Source organism: Canariomyces notabilis, assembly GCF_033297395.1.
Source record: "Canariomyces notabilis strain CBS 508.74 unplaced genomic scaffold N656scaffold_6, whole genome shotgun sequence".
In the NCBI taxonomy this organism is placed as follows: domain Eukaryota; kingdom Fungi; phylum Ascomycota; class Sordariomycetes; order Sordariales; family Chaetomiaceae; genus Canariomyces; species Canariomyces notabilis.
In genome coordinates this window covers 828,768-853,248 of record NW_027041828.1, presented here as the reverse complement: position 1 = coordinate 853,248, position 24,481 = coordinate 828,768, and the positions used below count along the sequence as shown (strand labels likewise).

Here is a 24,481-nt window from a genome sequence, read left to right as displayed (position 1 = left end):
TTCAGGGATTCAGGGGAGCAATGGAAATTGGGAATACGGGTCTGGTTTTAGCGGTATGGGACAGGATCGTGGTTGCGGTAACATGGCGGCGCATCGGGGATTCTTCAGATTGAATAGGATTGTGAGCGGAATAGGGGTATGTTCGGTATATACATGTAAGTTCCTGTTTTGGGAAGAGGACAATCCAAAGCGATGATGTGCCAATCACTTCATCTTTCCAGAAATTGCTTCGTGCATTGATGGTGGGCTAGAAAAGTACGTAGTAGGTAAGGTGAGGTTATAACTATACGGAGGTACACATCACATGGGAGCGCACCTAACCCCCTTAAATCAGGACAGGGAACGGTCCGGTGCGAATTGGAATGCAAATTCCTCCCATCAGATCTGGAATTCAATATGAATACTTTGGTCTTTTCGCTCCCCACTCAGTTGTCAGCTCACTTACAAGCAGATGAAAGAGTTACCAGATACCATCCATTCCACAATCCTACAACACTCATACAACCATACCCATCCCACACGACCGGGCCTTTTCGCCACCAAGAAAGACGAGTTCCCTTGCCAGTTATGATACGTACGTTTCGCGGCGGTGTCCGTGAACGAGATGGAAAAGAAGACACGTTAGTTATGCATTCCGGGGTATCGTAAGCCCCCCTCACAACCTCCCAACCACCGTGGCGCAAAGTCCCGGACCATACCATAGTGACAGTAAAAAAAGACATCTGAAACACAAATCGGAGGTACAAACCCACACGAGAAAGGATGATGACAGACCAAAGAAACAAAAACCGTTCGCCCTTTGATCTAAGTTGCCCGGTTTCCGCAGATCCGACAAACCGGTCATCCATCTTATAGACTCCGCCTTATATTTCCCTCGCTACTGCTTGAGCATACACAGGACCAGACCAAACACCTTCATTCCCCCTCTCTGGAGCTATCTACCGGGCATTCCCCCCAAAAGCAAACTGCCCAAACACGCCGCCGCCTCCGCCAGGCGTCATCGGACCCATGGCACCCAATCCACTGCTACCACCACCGCTGCCAACACCACCGCTCATACCATTGGTATTATGGGACGAGGCGGCCGGGGTGCTGACCAAGCCGACGCTGCCGGTGTTTGGAGTACTAGGCGTGCCGTTCTGGCCGCCAGTCGAATTCCCGTTCTGGCCGGCGTGGTAGGGTGGGCTATTCTCCACTTGTCCGCCCCCGGTCCCTTGACCGCCTGAGCCAACGGTGATGCCGCTGACGAGCGAGAAGTCGGGAATACCCAGGCCCCAGACCTTGCCGAGATGGTCGTCCGAAATTTCGCCGTTGAAGATCCGCTTGCGCAGCTCGAAAAAGACGCGGCCCGTCAGCAGGCTGTCGGAGCCGGCCTGGTGGGCGCTCCCGACGCGCTTTAGCTTGAGCGTTTCGGCGATGTGCTCCAGCCCGGATTTTTGCTCGAATTTTTGGAGGATTTCGGCAGAGCTCGGATCGCTGGGTGTCAGCATGCCGCTGTTGTGCAGCTTTATGGCGTGTTTCATGAGGTGTTTGACATCGTACGTGGATGGGAAGTACAGCTTCATGATCTGGTCGAACTCGACCTCGTCCGAGGGCAGGTTCAAGCACACGAGGAGCTTGGTAAGGTAACCAAAGTCGTAGCCGCCATGGAAACTAATCCAGCGGACATCCTCGAAGCAGACCAGACCTGACGGGATCAGGAGCGACGCAAATTCATGCGGATCGATGCCGTCTCGTTCCAGCAGCGCGAAATCGATGCCCGCCTGTTGGAGCGACTCGATCGAGGTCTGGTTGTACATATCGTCCTTGAGTGAGAATTTAAAGTTGAACTGCCATGCATAGGGCAGCGGCGCTTGACTGCCTGTTCTCCGCAGGTCGGCCGAATCGGTAGAACTTGGACGCGCCGGGGGCTGCTCGCCATCCTCATTGAACAGAGCGATGCCGATCTGTATCACCTTCAACATGTCGACGTTGGTCCGGAGACATTGGTAGTGGTAGTCGCTCTTGCCCCGAAAGCCTCCCATTGGCCTCGACACAACGCCCGGAAATTCAGTGTCCTGTCAGGGGAGGATTAGCCTGCTGCCCACCAGATCGGCCCAATTAGGCGTGTGAGGGAATCGCCCGCACCATAGCAATATACGGATACTTGTCAACCAGGTCACGGAGCGTCGCCATCTCCTCATGTAGGTTGTGCTTCCAAACCTCTCTTATCCGCCCTTTGCTCTGCGCTGCCCGTGCCCCGTGCTCGGCTAAACCATGCGGTTGCTGCTGGGCATGTTGGACATGCTGGATCGGCTGGGTATGCTGGACGTGCTGTGGCTGTTGTTGTTGTTGCTGGAGAACCTGTTGCTGTGACTGCTGTTGCTGTTGTTGAAGGCTGCCGGCATGCGCAAAGCCCATGCGCGCCGCATGGCTGCCGAGCCCGGAGTCACCGCCAACACCGAAGCCTGCCGCGGTGCCGAGACCACCGGCTAGCCCGAGTAGGTTGGTGTTCGCTGAGAAGGGATTCACCTGGTTGACCTGGGCGTTAAGATATGCCGGGGTGCCGCCCAATGGTGGTGGATGGCTTGTTGAGTGTTGGGCATGGGTGGGGAATTGTTGATGGTAAGGGGACAAGGTGCTTGGTCCGCTGGGGAACCTATTTGGAGGGAGCGGCATCGCGTTGCGGCGCCCTCGGGGGCCTCGTTGAAATTCTATGTCTCTGCTGCCAGCCTATCGTAAGGGCCGTGGTATCCTGAAAGCCGTGTCCGTGCCTTGTGTCGGATGCACCATTCCCGTCCCTCGTCCGGGGGGATGAATTCAGGCGTCGACAGCTGCGCAAAGGTATCAGATGGAGGGGCCTCGTGATGTTCTACGGCGAGTCGATAACGTGCACGCAGGCGGTCGGGCGCTACAATTGCTGCGACAAAATTATCGACGGTAAATTTCTGCGTCAATAGGGAAAGTCAAAAGCCACGAGAGAAACTTTCGATTTTCGGATTCGCTAGGGCTGGAAAGTCGAATGGAAGTGGCAGTTTCGATCGTGCTTTGCAACAGCAACCAAGATTGGGGATGGCAGAGGCCCAGACACCCCTCGCACAGACCAACCACAATCTGCTTGACTAAGCGGCTTGGCATAGCCTGGCACCCAAGCTCAAACCGCGATTGATTGAATTAATGATGCTCAGTGATTCCAAGTTAGCGATGCGACTTCTCCCTTTTAGCTCCGGAATCTGCTGAGCAACGCCCGAACAGACGAGCTATCGCCAGCGTCACAATGCAGCCCTCCAGGTACAAAACGATTGTTGCGTATTTCTCCATGGCTCACGACTGAGTGAGTTTGACTGATTGACTCTTTCAGACGCTAACCACTCCTCCATGTCCATCATAGAGCATTACGAAACTACAACAATGGCGAGAAGCCGAACATCACGGGCTTCGATATGCGAAAGTTCCTCGCCGCGACAGGGACCCCTCGCTACGACCCATGGGAGAAGAAGTGTGTCTCGCCTCCCCCCCGCCTCCCTTGCTCTTCCGCATTCCCCCAACATACATCATTGAATGTCTAACCCGAGATGTCCAGCGAGGCATGGCGGTACACAGGCCGGTTCAGCCGCTTGAATCGGTTTAGGAACGCGCTCCCCGGCTTTGGGATTGCGACGGTAGCGTTTGCGGGCTACTGCCTCTACGAGCACTTTTTCATGCAGGACGACCACCACCACGGCGGCGGGCACGGCATCAGTAAATAAAGGGCTGGTTGAGCTGGGGGCGGGCATGGCAACTCCGTGGCAGGATAATGGCTGTACATATGGCTCGCGAGGATGGGCCGGGAAACTCGATGCGGACGGGAATGGTACGAGTCTGACTGGGCTCGAGGCACAGGGGCAGAAAACACAGGAGGCAGATGCATCATGCGGGTTGGGAGAATACCATTGTACTTCTACTGCAGTTCCTTCTGTCGAAAGGCTACCATTGGCGTTGCGCAGAGCCTCAGGACGGGCGAGAGCAGACCGATGACGCTCAAGACCGGCCATGGCAGGTCACAACTGCAATGGAGAAGTCAAATACAGGCGCATGCCAAACCGCTCATCGACATGAACCCACTGTTTGCGGATGAGCAGGGAAGCCGGCTGTGGCTGGCTTCGCTTTGGCGACGAGCCAAACAAGCTCCTAGGTTGCGGCCATTTCGTCCCCTCGTCCACTCCCAATCACTAGAAGCATCTCAGCAAAACCCCTTCATTCTATGAACTCAGCGAATTCTAGTGACTTGTAATACCGGAGTATGCCTTCTTAGTCCCGCAGCGAGCAGTCTTTGCCCACGAATGCTTTACCATGCAAGTACCCGTCTAAAGCAACGCAAACAAACCACGCCAAACCAGTCTATATGGCTGAGGCATGCATGCACAGATGTACTACACCACCCAAGCCATGAAAACGCCAACAACTCCCTGGCCGACACCAACCGAGCAGAGAATTGTCACAACCCAATGCCATTGACCAGGTCCAAGGCGCCCTCAACAGCGACTTCCAGCTCCCCGACCCTGCCTTTCAAATGCTTGTTCTCATCCCTCAGCAAGCTCACCGTATTCCACGCGACACTGGCATCCTGCCCCTGGCAGTTGGCACATCCATTGACTCCCGCATTCTCCTCCGTATCGCCCGAGAGGCCTTTAATGATCTTCTGAAATGCACTCATCTGCTGGCCGGACTTTTGCTTAGGCGCCGTGTTGACACCCCTAGGCCGAGGAGCCGCCGTCCTGGTAGGCCCGTCTATCGGCGTCAACGGCTGGGGCGGCTGGGGCGGCGGCAGTGTCCCCGTTGTGAGCGCGGGACTGCGGCACCTGGAAAAGACGCTTTCGCTCTCGGCGCTCTCGTTTTCGTCACTGTCATCAAAATCGTCGTCTTCGCAGCAAGTCGCGCCGCTGGCGCCGCTCTTCCAGCTCTGCCGATGACTCCTGTCGCCGCGCCGCGGCCTCCTTTTCCGGTCCTCATCAACCCCCAAATCCTCAGATACCATCGACCCGCCTTCGCCGCCGCCACCACCACCTCCCCTGTCAACGGGGGAGAGCATGGCCGCGGCCGCGGCTGCTGCACCTCTCCTCTCCTCCTCCCTGGCACGCCTCTCGGCCGCTAACTCCTCCACCAGCGCCTTCATCGCCCGCTCGTTCTCCTGCGCCTTGCGCGCCATGCCCTCGAGCTGCATCTTGAGGTGCGCTGCGCGCGTCTCGGCCTCCTCCAGCTCGTCTCGCTGCGCCGAGCGCTCGGCCTGGATTTCGTTGAGGGCAACGACCCTTTCCCTGTAGGCCGTCTGGAACTTCCTGAGCAGGCCCGCGGCGTTCATGTGCAGGTTTTTGAACGCTGCCGGGGAGAAGGGGTCCCGGTCCGAGGAACGGGTTCCCTGGGGGAATAGGGCGGCTTCAATGTCCAAGTTGAAGAGTTCGTCGTCGATGGGGGCGTCGGCGATGGTTGGTTTGGTTGGGATGGTCGTCGGGGTGAAGCGGGAGGAGAGGGCCGACATGAAGCGGGAGGCGGCGGTTGTGGTGTTGCTGCTTTTTGGGGTCGACAGCTCGGAGGCGGTCCCTCGCCTGAGCTTGGGCGGCGTGGCATCGGATGGCGTGGCCCCGTTGCCGCTCAGCCAGCCGACCAGCCCTCCCGCGCCGCCCCGCAGACTGTTGTCCCCTGCCCATGCCCTCCCGTTGCTCCTTCCGTCGCCGGTGAAGGGCATCTGCTCTGAAGGATAGCGCTGGTGCGTCTTTCTTGTTGGCGAAGGAGTTCGGCTCCTGAGGGCTAGAGGTAAAAGGTTCGGAAAAGAGTTCTGGCGGAGGTGGTTGGCCCGGGGAAAAGGCGAGGTAGATGGAGAGGGAGCTCCGAGGTCGTCATCGGTATAGCCGCTGTGGTACTCTGACAAAGGAGACAGTGACGGGTGCGGTGCGTTCAGGCCATGCTGTTGCGTTTGCTGTTGCTGTTGCCGTTGCTGCTGCCGTGAAGGCGGCTGGAATGACGAATCCGGTGTTACCGCGCACCTCTCGGACTGCTGGCGTGGAGAGACGTATCCATAATCCGGAATTGCCGCTTCGGATGGCGATGTTTGCAGACGGGCGGGCACAGGGCACGACTCCAACTGCGGGGAGGCGCGGCTGTCGCTTAGCATGATGGATAATGTTTCGGAGTCTCGTTTGGACAACCCTGGATTTCCCGGAATCCAATTGCGGATGCCGCTGTCCTGATCTGATCTGTTTCGTTTGGCGGGGCTTTGCCCTCGATTATTCGCCCGTGACAGCTGGATATGCAAAAGCGTGAGAGATGAAAGTCTCGATGGTGGTCTAGGCGTCTGATGAATCTCCACGTTGTCCTAGCTGGCTTTCATATGGTACACCAACCCTGAAATCTTCCCATAGCGTTGAAGTATCAGCTCATAATCCCGAGATTTCTCAACAAAAGGTAAGAGGCAGAGGGCAAGTGGTCGTTGCGGCAATGATTTACGTGTCAGGTAGCCCGAGGATTCAAAGTTGCGAATGCTGTGAGGGGGTGAACTTGATTCTCACTACAAATGAGGATGTGCAGCGGACATGTAGGTATAAGTGAAAGGACACTTTCATTCCTGAGTTCCCCTTGGAAGGTGTTAAGGGAGGGGATTAGCGACGCGACAAAGCTACCCAGTTGAGCAAAGACATGGTGCAACTGATGAGAAGAGCGGTGTTTACGTTTGTACGAGACGGGCAAAGCAGCGTTGGTTTACTTTCTCGGTTGACGTCCACGCGGCATGGCTCCACCGTGCCAAGGCAGATTGAGATCCGCCGAACGGTTGCGGCTTGACGTCGAAACGTTGTCACAACTTCTAGGCAAAGGAATCCCCATTCAAAGTTAGCGGCAGTTTTCCATTCGGCTGTTCCACGCCAATCCAAGGCTTATACGTGGACAAGACCGGAAGCATGCGGTTGATTGGCATGTTACTTCTATAACGCGGTCTCGTCTCTTATGTTAACCAGATCCGTCTTATCTGATAAGTAGACGTCGCCTCCCAGATCCGGATCCAATCTACGTACTGGAACAACCTGTTGTCCGGCAATAACTGGTGAAGGTGGACCAACGAGCTCCGGGAACATGACATATCTTGTCACTTGATGAGGCGGACTTTGTGGGCAGTGGCAAGCTATTCCGTGATGCACGCAAGGAGGATTCCAGCACATAACCCTAACCTCTGGATATAAATGTCCATACAGAACGGCACGCGAGCTCTCTCCCACACAAGACAGACATCAAAGATTTCAAGCGTGAAGGGTACCGGGTATCTATCACATTTAGATATGCTACTGATAGCCCCATACCCAACCGCCAAGCCGACCGTCGGCTCAGTAGAACGACTCCACCATCGTCTCCTTCATGCTAGTATTAATCGCCCCCGGCGCCGCGCCTTCGCCTAGGCGGAACACACTCTCAATGACACTAAGCTCGGGCGCCGTCGTGTCCAGCCCCGTAACCGCCATCCAGTCGTTGACCACCATGCCACCTCCAATGACATTGCTGCCGCGGTTCACGCTCCCGGCCACGAGGGGCACCTGCAGCAGACTGCTCAGCTCGTCCTGGTCCTGGATGCTCGTTTTTGGGTGCACCAGGCCGCCCCGGTTGCTCAGCGCCATGTAGCTCCCCACCAGCACATTGTCCGCCACCGTCTGCCGGAACACCTCGACGCCCAGCACGTCGGCAATAATCTCCTCCGTCTCGCGCTCCAGGTCCGGGTGGATCAGCGCCGTGTGGTCGTTGGTCACGATGACGTTGCCCAACGCCGACAGCCGCTCCTCGATGCGCTGAATCCGGATCTCGTCCGGCAAGCTGTTGCGCAGGTGTTGGAGCTCCTGGTCGGTTGTGGTTGTCGGCACGAGGAGGCCCTTGCGGTTTCTGCGGACTCAAGTATTAGAATCTGCTTGTGTATCTTTTTGCCTGGTCCGTGAAACGGAGAACCTCGAAAAAAACGTACCCAGCTGTTAACCGCCCAATGATCCGCGTGCCAGCAATTGTTGTCCTGCAGATGGGAATGACGTCCTGTAGCTCGGCCTCGAACACACTGTAAAAGTTCTCGCTCGCACCAACCGCCACCAGGGCGTATGAATTTGTTAATGTTGAGAAAACGCCAACCCTGTGCAGTTGTAAAGTCAGCTATAGCAATTCCACTGGAACTCAAGCCTGCCTCTTCCAGCACAACAATTGCATATCCCAAAGCTATCCATCGCCGGATTGCTCCGTCGCGGGGTCATTTTGAAGAGGCGAATGGTGGGGCGGGGCAATGTGCTTACTCGTTGGAGTTTTCAAATTGTGCTCGAACAGCCATGGCTTGGGCGTCTGGTGGTTGTTCACTTCCTGTAATCGAAGTACGGTAGAGAGAAGCCCTGTGTTAAGTAAGGGGAGAATAAATCGCCAGGTGCTGCGTTGTTGCCTCTTTGCTTGCGGATGATGATGATGGGGGAAGAAAATGGCAGATGGATGGTTTATATGCGACTTTGCCCCAGCGAGTTCAGGTGGGGCTTTCAAGCTAAGGTTCTGCTTAGCAAACTGCGCCTCGAAGAGTCGAAAGTCGAGACTTCAGATAACGTTTGTGTAAGTAAGAGTGGTCGCCCCTTTGAATTCGAGTTTCGTTCAACTGAGCCTGCCGATATTGGGTTCCTGTTTCCAATCTCAAGTCACCCAAGGCAAGGGTGCTAACAGCTGATGCTCCTATGACACCATAGCTTAGTGAACTCCAGTCATAACTGAAAGCAGTCGACTCCCCTAGGTGGTCGGGGATCCAAGCTACATGTTTATAGGTACAGTACAATGGACATATCTAAACATCCTAAGATCTAGATGCACCGTTATCTCCATGCTCACATCACTTGTCTAGGTATTTGCAGATGCTCAAACGACAAGCTCAAAAGAAACTGATCTTCAGCCCCTGGCATTGCAGGACCTCCGGTGACTCAACTGGACCTTCTAACCTAGGATACAGTGTAAGGTACCAGTAACTTTTTCTGCCGATGGGCGAACCAATCAATCGGAAGTGAGTCACCTGCGGTATACCCAGGACTGCATTGCGCTGGCGTTTGATTGATCAATTCATGATGATTCATCAGGAATCATTTGGCCCTACCGGATGAGTTTTTCAAGTGCCGCCTCACTCTGGCGAGGAGGAAATTTCAATCTCGACAGCCACAACAAAAGAATTGCAGAGTGCAAAACCAGCTTCATCTCTCGTCGGGGCTTAGGACGGCGCATGTGACCACCAATTCCCGAGAGCCCGTTTATCTACCCTAGGTCGAAATCTAACGCCGCAGAGCATCACAGAAATCAAACCCTCGGTGCTGTATGTACGGTATGTACAATATACCGACCGTACCATGCGAAACACCCAGACCTGACCAGTAAGTACCACTCAAATTGGTTTTCGTGAACTCCGTGTATGAACCCCAAACCAACTGCCAGTACGCCCCAGCCCAGCCTCCTGTATATGCACTCTGAATCATGCCAGTGTGGACGTTGAATGATCGTATCCCATCAGATGCCCCTTCCCAGACGAGACCAAACCCAAACACCTCTAAACCAGCCATGATTGCCCTAAAACTCCGCAGTGATCCGTTCAATATAGACGCACGGCTTTCTCAGGCCAGCTCAACAGCAGGAAAGTACCTCGGCCCTGCGAACCCCTTGGCCACCACCGCCTGAATGTCAATATTCTTGGGCCCGCCCCGGGGGTTGTGATATGGGCTCCACATTTTGAGGAGGATGTAGCGTCCGGTCACAGGCGGGTCAAATCTGATTGTGCACTTGGTCTTGTCCTTCTCGATGAAGAAATGCGCCAGCGGCGCCATGAGCTCGCCGCCGACGGCCCGCACCGCCTCTTGGGTCGCAATCTGCGACGCCTCCTGTGCTTCCTCAAGCGTCATGTCGCTAGCCGCCCCGACGCCTCTACTACCGCTGCCACCGCTTCGGTCACCACTGCCGCCGCGCTGGCGGGACATCATCCAGGCGAGCAGACCGCTTTCTGCTCGGCGATTCTCTCGTATTCGTGATCCCCACATGCTTTCCTCGGCGCCCAGACCATCGTCAGGATCTTCGTCGCTGCTCCCGCTCTCAAACGGCAGCGCCCCGATCCTATTCGGGGTCCGTCTCCGCATAGTCCGGCGATGTAGCTCGCAGTCCGTGTCACTCTCGTCGTCGCTGCACTCCGTAGTGATGTTGAAAGGCGGCGGCGAGACGGTAAACTCGGGCGGGATCTGGGCTGTCCTGTAGTTGTCGTCATCATCATCGTCATCATCATCGTCGTCTTCATCATCACGCCCATATAGATATTCTCGTTGTGACATCCGGGGCTGGAGGCGGGTGACGGAACTCCCGTCTTCCTCTTGGCGAAAAATAACAGTAGCACCGCGCCTCTGGCTACGCAAAGGGAGGTGCTGAATCTGATACTGCGCTGTGCGCGTCAGCAGCGCGTCCGACTCCATCGCCACAAACACCATTCCTTCACGGACTCTGTCAACGGCAGTCAGTAGATGACTTTGTAATGAGACAGGTAGTGTAACGTACGGGCAAGAGTAGTCGGATCCAGGGGCCTTGATGATCAGCTCATTGAGACTGAACACTGTCCCTCCCTGATGTTTCAGGATGATGTTACAGCGGTTCCCCTTGGTGCAATATACCGAAGAATCATTTTTGAGGATATTCTCGGGAGGGTGCGATTTCTCATCCAAGAAAAGCCCGCCATCGCAGCTTACAATCTCCATGGTCAGCTGTCCGGGCTCAACCTGGCCGTAAATGCCGTAACTGAAGCCTTGGAAGGTCGACAGGTTTCTATCCGAATCTAGCTTTCGACGCTTTATACGGCGGTTCTCCTCAGCTATATCGCCGGACTGCACCGGTGCGGTGGTCATGCGCCTCGGTGGGTTCAGAGCACTATTGGAGTCCAGCAAGGCTCGGAGCTGGGAGTTGGAATCCTCTAGAGCCCGATCCGGCTCAACGTAACTCGCGGGAGTGCGGAGGCTGGAGCGCTGCCTCTCCATTGGACGGTCGGCCGAACGATAGCGGCTCGATCGTAGGCCCGAGGCGGCAGATGATGAAACAAGGGCCGACCGTGCTCTCGCGCTGAGTGCCCGTAGAGGCGGGAGGGAAGATGGGATGGGCGGAATGATTGAGTTGGCGGTGTCGGTTGGCGGATGCGGGTCTCGATTAAACCGTCGTCTCAGGTCCCGGTCCGAGCCGGAGGCCATGCTGTTCTCCGGGTCGGCGCGGATACCAAGACGCTGGATGCGTTCAAAATCTCGCTGCAAGTCCTCTACAACTCTGTACAGCCTCTCGTAAGCCGTGTCGGCGGGCCTGTCATGGAGCAAGCGGTCGATGGTCCTGATGGCCCCTTCTACGGCTCGCAATGATTCGAGACCAAACGGAGGGCTTGGCGGGCCGTCGTGGGACTGGAAAAAGGTTAGCATCAGAGAGAGCAAGCGAAAACGGGTTCGGCCAGCGTGAAGCAAGGACGGGCAGCCGTTCAATTAGGCGGGCCGAGAGCAGGTCCAGCATGGCCATCAAGGCGGAACTCACCATGAAGCGACAGACCCGCAGTGCCTGGGGCGAAGATGCTCGGGCGGAAGAGCGAGTCTAGCCGGAAAGTGAAAGAGGGTTTGAATGCGATATGCCAACTATACGTCTGGTGAGGCAGCTTAGGGAAGCAACCAAGTTTTGATTGTTGTTGAGCGTTGAGTGGTGAGGGAAATCGAGGGGCGATTCGACTGTTGCTGTGTCGCTGAGGAGTTGGGGTTCGGGGAGGTAGCCTAGCCTAGCAGGGTTAGTGGGGGGACGTTATCTGTACAATTACAGTATTTACATACACACAGTACAGACTGCTTCCGGAGTAACTTCCAAGACATCAACTTTTGTATGTAAGGTTTGTACAAAAGGTATGTAATGGAAGTCACGGCACAATTAGCGTACGAGGAATGTATGCACAATACGGATACTCACTGCAAGGTGTCGACCTCAAAGTTGTTCGTCGGCGCTTTCCAGTCGCGTGAAGGAATATCGTTTTAGGTGACGTGACTTAACGTTAAGATAATTTGTTAGCAGGTTCCTGAGGGCGGCATGTTACATCTGCTTTGTGTTTTGTAGTTCTTAAACGCGTCATGCCAAGCCCTGCCACTCAGAGCTCACTCAAGGAACCACCACCACCTAGCTCACATCTTGTTAGATACCTCAAGGAACTTGAAGTCGTTGAGCAGGATCAAGTGTGGCATTTCTCAACACAACCAGATTGCATCCTGGAGCTATTGGATTCGAAAATTCTTCTGCATACACCTCTGGCAGGTCGATCGCGCTCCATAATTGACAGCAATCATCCAGGCTCCTTGCTACAGTTCATCACAGCGCTCGAGCTGCAGCTAAGCGACCCAACAACACACCATTTGCAGTCGAACACCTTCTTTCGTTTGCGAAAACGGCTTCCTGAGTTCCTACTAATGTGCGGCTAGGTCCGTGGGAGGACCCCGTTTGCGCGACCTTCTTTCCTCGTTCTCGATTCTACCTTTGCCTGGCGCTTCTCCAGAGTCCTGTTACTCTGCAACCCCCTCGAGGATCACCTTGCTTGCTTCCTCGACCCTCTTTGCCGTCGTTCTCAGATGGAGCAACCGTCTCACATACCAGTCCTTGCTGTAAATCCTGGCACGGGTAATGGGACGGTTCCAATTATGGAACCCAATGCCAATGGCTCGAACTCGGCACCGTCCAACGGCATCAGCGCTGGTGGGTGACTTTACTTCGTCGAAATCATCGACACATCTAACCCGCATGCCAGATGAGATTGCCCTCTACGACCGGCAGATTCGGCTCTGGGGGATGAAAGCACAGGAGAAGATCCGCAATGCCAACATTCTCCTCATCACCATGAAAGCCCTGGCCAACGAGATAGCCAAGAATCTTGTCCTCGCCGGCATCGGTTCCCTCACCATCTTAGATCCGGAGCCCGTGGCAGAAGTCGACTTCGGCGCCCAATTCTTCCTCTCCGCCGAAGAGACGCCCATCGGCACGAACCGCGCCGCCGCCGCCAGCGTCGCCATACAGCGCCTCAACCCCCGCGTGCGCGTCAGCGTCGACACGGCCGACATCCGCACCAAGCACCCCTCCTTCTACGCTCCTTTCGACATAATCATCGCCACCGATCTGGACTCGCCCACTCTGAACCTCATCAACACCGCCACCCGGCTCAACGACCGCCCCTTTTACGCCGCAGGCTGTCACGGCATGTACGGCTTCATCTTCGCCGACCTGATCGAGCACGACTTTGTGATTGAGCGGCAGCACTCCAACATGCCGACCGCCATAGGGCCCGAAACCAAAACCCGCTCCGTGCTCTCCGTCTCGCCCAAGCCCGGCGCAGAGCAAACCACCGAGGTCATCACCAAGCGCGAGCTGTACTCGACCTGGCTACTAGCTTCAGGCGCGTCCAGCCTGCCCCGGGAGATCCTGCGCTCGCCCCGCCGTAAAAAGGTCGTAACCCCCCTATTATCCTGCTTGCGCGCCCTGTGGGAGTTTTGCACGGCCAACCCGCCTTTACACCTCCCCCCCAACCCGGCCAACCACGCCGACCTGGCCGCCTTCACGCGGCTGTGCGGCGAGCAGCACAAGGCGCTGGGCTTGCCGGCCGAGACTCTGCGCAGCAACGTGCTGCGGTCGTTTTTGCAGAATGTCAACGCCGAGATCGCCCCCGTCGCCGCGGTTCTCGGCGGTCAGCTCGCCCAGGACGTCATCAATGTTCTTGGCCAACAGCAGCAGCCCGTGCAGAATTTTGTTGTTTTTGATGGTGGCTCCATGGAGGCCAGTGTCTACCCGCTTCATCCGGAAGGCGAGCTCGGGAGGGGCCTGTTGCCGCTTTCCAATGGGCCGGCTGGGTTCGCGGTTGTGGGGGATGCTGTTGTGCCGCCGCCCGCTGGGGTTGGTGGTGATGTCCTCGCGGTTGCGGGGGGCTTGGGGCAGCAGCCTGTTGGAAATAGCGATGCTGCTGCTGCTGCTGCCGCTGCTGGAGTTGGAGTTGGAGTTGGGCCTGGGCCGGTGATGCGGAACCCGGGAATGGCGTGAGATGTGTATCTCGGCTCGCTTGATCTCCTCAAGGGACGAAGCGTTCATTGCATGGTCCAGCGTTGAAGTGGCTATTTGTCTCAGCCATGTTACCTTCTCGATGGAATATAATCGGAGTTGAAACGGTGTACTTGTACATTAGATGGGATTTAGGTGGGAGCGAACAAAAGGGACATGGAGTGTGCAAGTGTTCATTAGCTTGTCCGAGTATCGGTTGTCGATTTGGTGTTTTCCCCATCTGAGCATCAGAGGTCGAGGGGTGGTTTGGCCGTATTGGCGCTCTGGATCTGGAACTGGTGTAAGACGAAGCGCCGCGAGCCATAGATGGGTAGATGAATACCGCAAGATACCGTTCTCCTGCGAGAAAACATGGAAGCGAAGAATCAGGATCTCATGTTCACTGCGGCACAGGATGCCTCGAAGCCGTTGTTTTCAAGCAATAGTCTGTGGTGAATAGATACTCCCTAAGTGCTATGCACTACAGTGTTCCTAATCGTACTCTTCCTTCCGCTCGCCAGTCTTAAATTAAGCCAGATGCGAATAGCAACCTCAGTCACAAGCTTGACCCGGTCTGGCTGTATCTGTTGCCAGCCAGGGAGAGAAAATATCCGTACCCTCCCACGCTCCAGTCCATATCTTGTCCTCTGTTTACTCATAAACCCCTAGGATATGTTTTTTCACCAGAGTAGATGAATTCAGACACGAGAGAGGGAAGGGAGCGATCCGCTGTGTGATTTCAAGACATCAACCTCATCAAGTATCATTTGCTGAGAGAGCAATGCTGACAGTAAAGCTACAGTAAAAATGTAAGTTGATATTAATGTACCCGCTGATACCAACCAGTGGCTTATGTCACATGTTCATCCATATTTTCTCTGCCGCTTCTCCATTCTGGTTGTATGAACTATGTCCTATGAATGATATACCAGTCGAGCGCTAAAAGGCTGGCATCGGCGACGGAGACATGGATCAGTCACCAGAGTACCAGGAATACATGTCCCTCTCGCAGAGTCACTGATGGCGAGGGAGACATCACCGCCGGAGAAGCTCATCTACTGGTGGGCCCACTTCCTGTGTCGAAAGATTCAGGACAGAGACGTAAAGCTCGCTCGACCTTCGATAACACTTGAGGAGCTTGCGTTCCGCCGTCTGGATCGATGGGGACTCCCGGCCTTAACATGGATGGGCAACAGACTGCCGGCGTCCTTGTGGAAGGACCAAGACTTGGCGTTTGTTTGCCAGGACGACGAGGAGGAGAATCAGCCTCTGTTCGTGACTGAGGGCAACGGAGCATTTCTAGATGAGGCGGCAGTGGTTGCTGACCGCGCTTTGGCCTTCTTCTTGGCCTTCGGGAGTGCCTCGTCCTCCTCTTCTTCTCTTGCACGCTTGGCACGCTCCTCACCAGCATTGACAGGTTGAGGATTGACGGGTTGAGCATCGACTGGTCCGGTCTCAACGGCTGATTCGAACTGCAAGCTTTTGGGTCTTCTGGCATTGCTGGCCTAGATCTTTGCCACTCTACCATACTGCCCAGGGGGGGTGAAAGTAGGAACGTTGACTTTACTTATCAACCCATCCAGCTGCGCAGAAGGTGAGCAGGGATGTATAGCTACTGACCATGTGATGTTGAAAAGTACGCTCGTTGCTTTACGTTGTTGGGACGACATCTCAAATGTGCGATATGTACAGTACCTTATGTGTATGTACGCAAAGCAGAAGTCCATTCAGGGATTGATTACCTATCATACAGACATCCCAAGGACCACCTAGCCAACCAGTGGCCTAATTCATAGCGCATCCATAATCTATACCGTTTTTGCCAGTCCGGATTCATCAACCATGCCCGTCCCATCCGTAAGCTCCCAATCCGAGTCGTGACCCATCCGTGGGCTCCCAATCCGAGCCGTCACCGCGGCAGTACCATGACGCTGAATGCGTCTCCAAAATGAAATAAACGAACATGTCCTGTATGGGCGTGCCTCCTCGTTCCCGGGTCTCTCAGTTCCCAGGCGCATCACCGGACGTGTCGGGGTTGTTCCGCCGACGACGTAAGTTATATGGGCTCCGCCAAGGCGGCGGAGCATTTCTAGTTGCGGCAGTGGTTGTTGGCCGCGCTTTGGCCTTCTTGGCCTTCGGGCGTTCTTCCTCCTCCTCCTCCTCCTCTTCTTCTTCTCTAGCACGCTTTTTGATACCCGCTTGACGAGCTTGGACTGCACCCAACTCGCCATTGCGGACGGCATCAGCCTGCCCAGCATCGACTAAATCCGCCTCACGAGCTTCGACAGAACCAGCGCCACCAGCATGGATGGGTCCGGCCTCAGCGGCATCGCCAGCGCCAGCATCGGGAGCACCGACTGCACCCGTCTCAGGAGCAGCCACGGCAGCGGCCGTCTCACCAGCACCAACTTCGACGTTACCCGTCTCCTAAGCGGGCTCGTTCGAGTTTGCGTTTCCATTCGCTTCGCCTCTGGCAGAAGAAGAAGACGACGATATGCGCTGCTGTCTTCGGAGATTGTTATGTGTCCAGCCGCGGATCTGGGTGGGGCCGTGGCGCGGAGGTGCCTCAACGGGCGTGTAGTCCTTTATGTGCTCACGGTAGTCAAATTGTACCGTCTTCAGCTCGGTTCCGCTGCCAGGGTACGAGAGCCGGTGAGGCGGGGTGGGTGCCGGCTCGAGCTTGCGGTACTTGGCTGATGGTGGCGGCGGCGGATTTCCTGCTGCTGCGGACGGGGCGGAAGAGCTGCCTGGGCGGGAACGCGGGGTCGGCATAACAGTAGCGCCTGGTGGTAGGACGGCTGTTTGTGCGCCCTGTGGGAGGATTGGTACTGGTGCTGTGGCCTGCACCGGTGCCGGTGCCGATGCAAGCGGCAGGGCAAGGGTTTGGTGATACGGTGGGGGTGACACCGAGTAGGGGCTCATCTGCCGCTGAGGTCCCGACGCTAGAGGCTGGCCAGCCATGGGCGGAGCTTGAAGGGGAGTTGTAATAGGATGTGGAGGCATGACCTGTTGCATCGGCGGCACAGGCTCCTGAATGGAGTATCCGTTGTGAAAGGCACGACCAGGGGCGGGCGGATAATAGGCACCGCTGTTTGAGACCACCATGTTCCCAGGAAGCAGAGCCGCATTGTTTTGCGGCTCGGGGAGAGGGTCGTTCATGAGGCTGCGCATCGGTCGCAGTGCGGGAAGGCCTTTGGCCAGGCCCGTGCTGGAAAATGGTGTTCTACTAGTGATTGGCTGCGACAAGTGAGTTGTCGCGGGGGGTGTTGGCATCGGTACCTGCGCCGGTGCAGACACAGCCCCTATGTACTCCTGTATTGACGGCCTAGGAGGAGGATGGTAGGTGGGTGGCTGAGGATTCAGCGTAGTTCGTAAGAACTCGTTGGGTTGGATGATGTTAGCGGCCGGCGGCGCATCACTAAGTGCCGTATCGGCAAGGAATGAAAGGGCTCCTGTATCGACAGGAACCGGAACACGTGCATCCTGCACAGCAGGCGGAGATGCTTGTCGGGTAGGTGGGCTGTCGGTAAAGACATCCCGGATCGCATCATAGGGTCGGGAGGGCTGGGATCGTTTAGCGGCGGCCGTGCGGGTTGCCTCGTCCTCCGCTTCTGCGGCGGCTGCTGCATTGAGAATTTCCTCGACAGACTGGGCGAAACCTGCAACGTCTTCTTGGGTAGGTTCGGGCGCTGCGGGCGCGGGAGCGGGCGCGGGCGACGGCTCGGGCGGGATGACCGCGGCAGGGGCGATACCTCGGGCTGCGAGCATCTTTTCCCGGTTCCTGTCCAGAAGAGCTTGGTCGGGAGCAATCTCTTCTTCTGAGATGCCTAATTCCTCACAAAATCTTCGCAGATTATTGGCAACCTGCAACTTCGCCTCAACTTTCTGGGTCTCTCGCTCCATTCGGGCGGCTTCTATAGTGCGTGAGGCATGTATCATGTCTCCGTTGGGGGCAACGAGGACGACGGGCTTCCAGCCGTTCACCAAGGGTTCGGGAGGTTCTTGCTCGTTTGTGGAATTGGGTAGGAAAATTCCGAGATTGGGGTGAAGGCTGTGCTTCTTCACCAGCTCCTCGTCAAGCTCGCCGGCAGCCAGAGTCGAGTCCCATATGCCAACTCTGCGGTCGATAAACATGTAGTTTGAGCCAGCCTTGCCCAGGTACTTGCCCCGGCGTTGCTTTGTGGCTCCTTTCTGAGCACAGTTGGTTGAGTCGCGGAAGCCTATGTCGAGGTCGTCCCAATCGAAAATGTTGGGCACCATGATACGGTTATTTGGAACGTCCATGCGAGTGGGCCGCCTGGAGATGAGACGGACACCGTACTCGTCAGGCGATGAGGCACCGCGGGGAAGGGGTAGGTCGGGACCGTCGGCGGCACTTGGCTCGCCGCTACTGCGAAGCTGGTCTAAGGGTCCGACGGCGGCATCTTCAGCCGGGTCGATCGGCGGGCTTGGCGCATTGGAGGCAGAATCTGGAGTATTATCACCGGTCGGCTCGAGGGCCTCGACGGCTCCAAGCATGGCAGCGGTATGGCGCGGCATTTGGGGCACAGAATCCTCGTCTTTGGCAGTCGCTGCGATCTTGGCGGCTGGCTGGCCGGCAGGTTGTCCATCTGCTTTTCGCTTGGTCGCCTCCAGAGGGAGTGTCTGCGGCTTGGTCATCAACTTGGAAATGCTGTCCCCGGAGAAGGGGACCTCGACGCCGTCGCGGGTCTGGTAGAAAACCCCTTGGTTGTCTGCCTCTTCTTGCGACACTTCTTTGAAGGTATAGCTGTCATCGGGCAAGGCGGGCGACTTTGGAAGAAATGTTAGCAGAGAAGGCAAGGGTAGGAGAGTTAGAAGCTGGACTCACATCAACAGGCAGGTTATTATCATAGACATACTCGAGGAGCTCCAGCTGTTGGAGAAGCTGCCCGTATCTCTCGTCGCACAAATCAGAAACGCGGGACTGTTTGGCTTGATTAGCTGGATGACCTTTTGAACGGAACGAAACAAGCACTTACGTTGTACGACTGGTGCTCGGCCTCGCACTGGGCGTGGTAAACCTTCTCGGCCATCTTGAGGCCAGTCTCCAGGCGGGCGTCGCATAGCCTGAGGGTGTCCTCATGCCGCTCACGCAAGAAGTCCTGGGCAGCAGAAAACTCGGGCACCTTCTCGTAGGCGGTGGGATCCTCGAGAAGCTCGTTGATGGCGCGGTCGCCGATCTCCTGGACGGCCGGCTTGACGACTTTGATGAGAGTCGAGAAAGCCTGCTTGAGCTCCAAGGACCGCTCATGAGCGGCCTGGGCTTTGGCCGAGTCGTAGACTTTTTGGCGGCGTCCACGGCCGCTTGCAGCCTTTGGCTGCGCTGGTTTGGCGATTTTGGGCTTTGCCCGGGACCAGCGGCCGCGGCCCCTACCTCTGCCACCGCCAGCGGTGGTAGTGGTAGTGGCCCTGGCTGGGCTGGCCCGCTGGGCAAGCGGTGCGTCCTCTGACGCGGCATCGTCGACCTCGGGGAGGTCGACAGCCAGAAAACTTTGCTGGCTCATCCTTGCTGTTTCTGCCGTTGTTGTTGTTGTTGCTGCTGCTGCTGCTGTTGTAAATTTTGTGCCTGTTGGTGGTGGGCGTGTTAGCGTTGGTGGTTTTGTTGCTGAAATCGACCTCCGTCCAAAGCAGTGGGCGAGGGGTGAGCCTGTGAGATGAGAGAGGCAGAAACACTTGTTTGACCCGGGCCTGGTGTAAGTAGCAAGGGCAGACTCTAGCAGTAGAGCATTTCTGGCTACACATCCATAAAAATCCATTCACCGATGCACCTACAAATGGGTATTGTGATGGCGGGTATGAGGGAAAACCAGAAAACAAAAGGCTGCTCTGTTCTTTGGCACGGGTCGATAAGACCGGGTAGCCGAAATTCCTGGGTCCGGGCTCTCCCACGGCGTGGCCAGGATGCGGACAATAAGACTGGGGAGGAAAAACGACAGGCTGCAATCGAGAGACGCGCCGTCTACTGGGACAGACAAGAAGAATTCAAAATGTACATACCTCGCGAGGCCGGTGTTGGCGGTAGGAGGCGAGTGTGTGAAAGAGACGGGGATTCGCACACTTCCGGGTTCGCATGCACAGTGGAAGAAGTAAGAGTGAGAGAGAGAGCGACGACCCAGAAGAAAAATATATCCCCCAAAATTACAGGTTGAAGAAGCTTATACAGACAATAGGTAGCTATTGTATGATTCAGACCGCAGCTCCTATTATCTGTGCACCTTATTCAACCTATTGTGCGGTGCGAATGGGACTGACAATAGCTTGAATTGTGTAGTAGCCCCAGGCTGCGTGCTGCTTTTCGACACCCATCGCCAGCACCCGCCAGCTGGGCCTGTTGCCCATTCCCGTCGCACCCCAAAACCCATGCAGTGCCAGCCTTGGCTCCACCAAGGCTTTACCGAGTAAGCCGGCCAATCAGAGCTTCCCGACTCTTTCCCAAACGGGAACGGCCGGGGGTAAGTTGGGTGACTAAGCCTGTCGTCCTTTTTTCCCTATTGTTTAGGGGTTATTTTCACATCAAAGCTTTAACGTGGTCGGATGAAATGCCTTGCAGGGCCGATCAATTGTTCCTTTTATTCTCTTCTCAAGTCAGGGCACTTCTGTAGGCAGCAGGAGGCAATCTATCTTGGACGATTGAGCATTCGATCATGCTGCGGCATGCATCGAAATGGTGTTTGTGGGAAGGCCAAGTAAGCATCAGCGCTTTGTATTCTCAGTGCTGTCACTACCGTTTCTACTCCCGCCTAGCTGCCAGAACATGGAGTAGCCACCTGTAGTTTAGTTACAGATTATGCTCGCGATTCTCCAATGGTTGCATGGACCTATAGCTATTGTGTAAAATGCTCGTGCCATCATGTCATCGGGATAGGTGGATGTATTAAGTTGACACTATTAACAGTGTTGACGGGTTGGCGGCGGTATGGCCCTGACCCAGTTCTACTCTACTCCGTACCATGCGCTGATTCTAGAGCTCCGTGTCACTCAATTTTGGGCCCGGCGTTGCTATCTTCGCATCTTGCTGCTGGTGCTCTTGGAGCGCTTGTCGCTGGATCGCCCTCCGCGGGTAATCTCGAAGGCATGTTTGTTCCTGCTGGGCCCTGTGGACCTGCTTCCGCATTGCCAGTTTTTGGGTCCGGTGGGAGTCTTGCCATCTGTCCAGGAGTCGGCTTCTAGACTGCCTGCAGCTAGATCTAACTTGTGCTTCCACATTCCGAAAATTTTGAATCTCATGGCTGACGTGATGTCTTCGCCCTTTCCTCGCATCGCTAAATTCAAGTAAAAGTCAGCGGAGGGTCAAAACAGCTTGAAAACACTATGTACTTTGCAAACACCTATAATGACAATAAACTGAAAAGAGATAGAAAAGGCAAGAGAATAAATCCAGAGCATCCGGAATCGAATTGTCTTGCCGTCAGCCGTCAGTGACGACCCTGTCCGCCCGGAGCCCAAACAGGCAAGCTCGAAAAAAGCTCCGGAGGCCGGCTTGGCACAATACCCCCACTGTTGTGCCCCAGAGTGGATCCACATGCCTGGCGGCTGGAACCGAACAAGCGGGAACTAAAGTTTTTGGCCCGTCGTGATTTTTCCCGGCCGCCCGGAGAAGCCCAAATGGGCCCGTTCACCGAGACCTGACCATCAACCAAATGCCAGGCTCGTTGCCGTCGCTCGCTTCCCGACGCCGGGTCTCCTCCGACCTCACTGCCCGGCTCCATTTCCACCTGGTCCCCGGCCTGAGCACTTGAAGGTGACACAAAACTCGCAAAGAGACATCGAACAATATTGATCGGGGTTTCAATTTCAATTTATTTTCTGCCTTCTTTTCTTTGCTTTACCATGGCGAAAAAGCGAGGCCTGCTGCTGCACGCCGCCAAAGCAGTCAAGCAGCAACAAAAAGCCGCCGCCGGGCAGAAACCCAACAAGGCCGCTCCTTCCGGCAGAGGTTCCGGTAGCCAGCCAGCAGGAAAGAAGCAAAAGATTGACAGCAGCAATGCCACCACCAAGACTCTTCCCTCCGCACATGCACGACAGCAAAACCAAAAGCCCACCATCCCCTTCTATTCCTCCGACACGATCCTGCTCGTGGGCGAAGCTGATCTGTCCTTCGCCGCCTCGCTCATAACCCACCACAAGTGCACCAACGTGACCGCCACCGTCCTCGAAAAGGACGCCGCCGAGCTCTCCTCCAAATACCCACATGTCTCAGCCAACATATCACTCTTCGAATCCCCCGAGCACCCAGGCTGCCGGCTTCTGTACGGCATCGATGCGCGAAAAATGGGCCCCTTTACCACCACTAGCAGCAGCACGCCCCGCACGGGGGGTACAAGTAGTCGTCCCGCACAGGGCGGCGGCGGCGGCGCCATGAAGCGCATCATGTTCAACTTCCCGCACGTCGGGGGCAAGTCGACCGACGTCAACCGGCAGGTGCGGTACAACCAGGAGCTTCTGGTCGACTTTTTCCGGCGCGCGCAGCTGTCGCTTTCTCCCGACCGCGGGTCTTCCATCATCGTGACCCTGTTCGAAGGCGAGCCCTACACGCTGTGGAACGTCCGAGACCTGGCGCGCCACGCGGGGCTCGAGGTCGCCACCAGCTTCCGTTTCAGCGCCGACGCCTACCCGGGCTACGCCCATGCCCGTACCTTGGGAGTGGTTAGGAACCGGAAAGGTGAAGTGGCCAAGGCTGCCTGGAAGGGCGAGCACAGGCCTGCGAGGAGCTACGTCTTTGTGCGAAAGGGCGAGGCGGAGGATGCGTTGCGTGAGTTGAGGCCGGGGATGGTGGAGGGAGGGAAGAGGAAGAGGAAACGCGGGAGGGGTGGGGAGGGGACGGGCAGTTCTAGTAGTAGTGAGGACGAGAGTGGGCAGGAGGAGTACGAAGAGCAGGCGGTGGGCGATGATCTTGAGGAAGGCTGGAGTGATGAGGATGGGGATGGGGATGAGATCAAGGCGGAGGAAGCTGGCAGCGGCAGTGAGGATGAGCTTAACGACGGCAAACATCGGTCCAGTGATGCGGACTGAAGGCCCAGCTCGGCCAACATCTACACCTTATTTCGCTCACCAACCTTCAGACACACTCCCCTTTCGACCGATGGCAGTTTCCGCGCTTACCGGCTTCATGGCAGAACTCATCAGATATTTCCGCCCATGGGAGAGGGCGCCAGGACGACCCATCTGCGCAGTTCTGGAGCAGCAGAGCAGTGGGTTCCCTCGAGATCTGGATCTCGGTTCCTTGTCCTTCGTGTTCCGGCAACTTTGGCGGCCAAGCCTCTGCTTGGAGATACCACACCCATGATGAGCACGCTGCGACCAATCCGAACCCTGATTTTGAGGTCGACGAATCCCCAGATTGTGCTTGCAATCAAACCACTCACAGCGCGTGCCGCTTGATTAGGCCACCGGACTAGCAAGAGCCAACCATCACCGCCTAGATGCCCACCGTTGTCAGTCGCAGTCTGAGTGGGTATCGTAGCATCGGTGGCCGCCCAAGGGGCCTTGGCAGAGCTTAACGGCCGTGATCGATCAAACACATGAGCCAGAATGGAAGACCTGGTGCGCTTGGCAATTCTTCAGGCCCGCGAAGCTTGTTTTTGCTGCCACAACCAGCTGGACCTGTTACGAGACGCTATCAGGGTGGACATCTGACCACTGGAACCCCGCTGTCTCCATACGAGCGTAGGACTTAGTTCACGGTCAGGGTCTCGTCTTTCATCGGGAAGGTCGTTCTGGGATATCGGAGCCGCGAGTGGAAAACGGATTTGCCACGCTTGTTGTTGTGGTCTTGCCTTGCGTTTCCATCCTCACCGTTTTCAGGATACAGCCTCGCTACCTCGAGTACCTCGCCAGGAGAAGAGAGGTTCCCCTGTCACACTGTGTATGCACGCCAGGGCTTAGTTCCCAAAGCTACTAGTACCGACATCTCATGCAAACACCCGCATCCACTATCCCTGTCTGGCGCCACTTGGAATTTCCACACCTCCCCAGCTGCCCATAGCCAGGAGGACAAGTTTTGCGCCCCTCATCGCCCTGTCAGACCACAACCGGCGCCACCTTCCAGCCTAAGAGCCAGGCGCGGTTTGCTTCACATGCTCCCGATGCAGAGAAAGCCAAAGCGGGCCGATGTTGAATTTTCCCGGCCCTGAATATTCGAGAACCACCTCATGCGGTGGCTCCCGGCCGCTGGACTTAGTTTGGCCGAAGATGCCGTGACTGGCAGGACAGAGCCGCAAACAACATGCTCGCAGTCCCTCGGAGCTCCCGAACAAAACCCATGCCATATGCAACATACTCCTGGAGATGACGAAGTCACGAAGACGTGTAAACGCCACCTTGGTTCCTTCACATCGACACTACAGTACACTACCACCAACCCAACCCAGGCCTGCGGCGTGCCGTGCCTTAA

The 24,481-nt window shown here is 56.2% G+C and overlaps 9 protein-coding genes across 9 annotated transcripts; 4 read left to right on the top strand and 5 right to left on the bottom strand.

The window, feature by feature from the left end:
- Window positions 1–938: 938 nt before the first annotated feature.
- N656DRAFT_705749 (CAF1-domain-containing protein) lies at window positions 939–2,658 on the bottom strand (the record flags this gene model as incomplete). The annotated part of the gene is made up of 2 exons (XM_064811298.1): window positions 939–2,057; window positions 2,128–2,658. The coding sequence occupies 2 exons, from the start codon at window positions 2,656–2,658 to the stop codon at window positions 939–941; spliced, it is 1,650 nt and encodes a 549-aa protein (XP_064671864.1).
- A 740-nt stretch (window positions 2,659–3,398) lies between these two features.
- On the top strand, window positions 3,399–3,713 carry N656DRAFT_679789 (uncharacterized protein; the record flags this gene model as incomplete). Its single annotated transcript, XM_064810538.1, has 2 exons — window positions 3,399–3,478; window positions 3,563–3,713. Coding segments are annotated over 2 exons (231 nt in total), but the record flags the coding sequence as incomplete, so codon positions are not given.
- Window positions 3,714–4,456: 743 nt separating this feature from the next.
- Window positions 4,457–6,130, bottom strand: N656DRAFT_796773 (uncharacterized protein; the record flags this gene model as incomplete). Its single annotated transcript, XM_064817565.1, has 1 exon — window positions 4,457–6,130. One exon carries the CDS (start codon window positions 6,128–6,130, stop codon window positions 4,457–4,459), a length of 1,674 nt encoding a protein of 557 aa, XP_064671862.1.
- A 1,201-nt stretch (window positions 6,131–7,331) lies between these two features.
- On the bottom strand, window positions 7,332–8,308 carry N656DRAFT_767285 (translation initiation factor 6; the record flags this gene model as incomplete). Its single annotated transcript, XM_064813546.1, has 3 exons — window positions 7,332–7,878; window positions 7,958–8,116; window positions 8,274–8,308. The coding sequence occupies 3 exons, from the start codon at window positions 8,306–8,308 to the stop codon at window positions 7,332–7,334; spliced, it is 741 nt and encodes a 246-aa protein (XP_064671861.1).
- An 830-nt stretch (window positions 8,309–9,138) lies between these two features.
- Window positions 9,139–11,988, bottom strand: N656DRAFT_777471 (uncharacterized protein). The gene is made up of 4 exons (XM_064814826.1): window positions 11,832–11,988; window positions 11,545–11,779; window positions 10,537–11,417; window positions 9,139–10,482 (listed from the first exon to the last, which is right to left on the bottom strand). Exons 2-4 carry the CDS (start codon window positions 11,545–11,547, stop codon window positions 9,612–9,614), a joined length of 1,755 nt encoding a protein of 584 aa, XP_064671860.1. The 5' UTR covers window positions 11,548–11,779; window positions 11,832–11,988; the 3' UTR covers window positions 9,139–9,611.
- A 148-nt stretch (window positions 11,989–12,136) lies between these two features.
- On the top strand, window positions 12,137–14,497 carry N656DRAFT_728617 (uncharacterized protein). The gene is made up of 2 exons (XM_064812601.1): window positions 12,137–12,738; window positions 12,791–14,497. The coding sequence occupies exons 1-2, from the start codon at window positions 12,615–12,617 to the stop codon at window positions 14,068–14,070; spliced, it is 1,404 nt and encodes a 467-aa protein (XP_064671859.1). The 5' UTR covers window positions 12,137–12,614; the 3' UTR covers window positions 14,071–14,497.
- A 590-nt stretch (window positions 14,498–15,087) lies between these two features.
- N656DRAFT_796769 (uncharacterized protein) lies at window positions 15,088–15,489 on the top strand (the record flags this gene model as incomplete). The annotated part of the gene is made up of 1 exon (XM_064817564.1): window positions 15,088–15,489. One exon carries the CDS (start codon window positions 15,088–15,090, stop codon window positions 15,487–15,489), a length of 402 nt encoding a protein of 133 aa, XP_064671858.1.
- A 1,005-nt stretch (window positions 15,490–16,494) lies between these two features.
- Window positions 16,495–19,592, bottom strand: N656DRAFT_706260 (uncharacterized protein; the record flags this gene model as incomplete). The annotated part of the gene is made up of 3 exons (XM_064811341.1): window positions 16,495–18,821; window positions 18,913–19,012; window positions 19,068–19,592. The coding sequence occupies 3 exons, from the start codon at window positions 19,590–19,592 to the stop codon at window positions 16,495–16,497; spliced, it is 2,952 nt and encodes a 983-aa protein (XP_064671857.1).
- Window positions 19,593–21,918: 2,326 nt separating this feature from the next.
- Window positions 21,919–23,100, top strand: N656DRAFT_828058 (uncharacterized protein; the record flags this gene model as incomplete). The annotated part of the gene is made up of 1 exon (XM_064818522.1): window positions 21,919–23,100. The coding sequence occupies one exon, from the start codon at window positions 21,919–21,921 to the stop codon at window positions 23,098–23,100; it is 1,182 nt and encodes a 393-aa protein (XP_064671856.1).
- Window positions 23,101–24,481: the final 1,381 nt, after the last annotated feature.

Excerpts from the sequence above, each read along its gene's own strand:
- N656DRAFT_777471 (XM_064814826.1), bottom strand. Across the intron at positions 10,483-10,536 it reads GGATCCGACTACTCTTGCCC|AGTCCGTGAAGGAATGGTGT; the intron begins GTACGTTACACT and ends TGCCGTTGACAG.
- N656DRAFT_728617 (XM_064812601.1), top strand. The coding sequence starts at position 12,615 with ATGGAGCAACCGTCTCACATACCAGTCCTTGCTGTAAATCCTGGCACG. Across the intron at positions 12,739-12,790 it reads GTCCAACGGCATCAGCGCTG|ATGAGATTGCCCTCTACGAC; the intron begins GTGGGTGACTTT and ends CCCGCATGCCAG.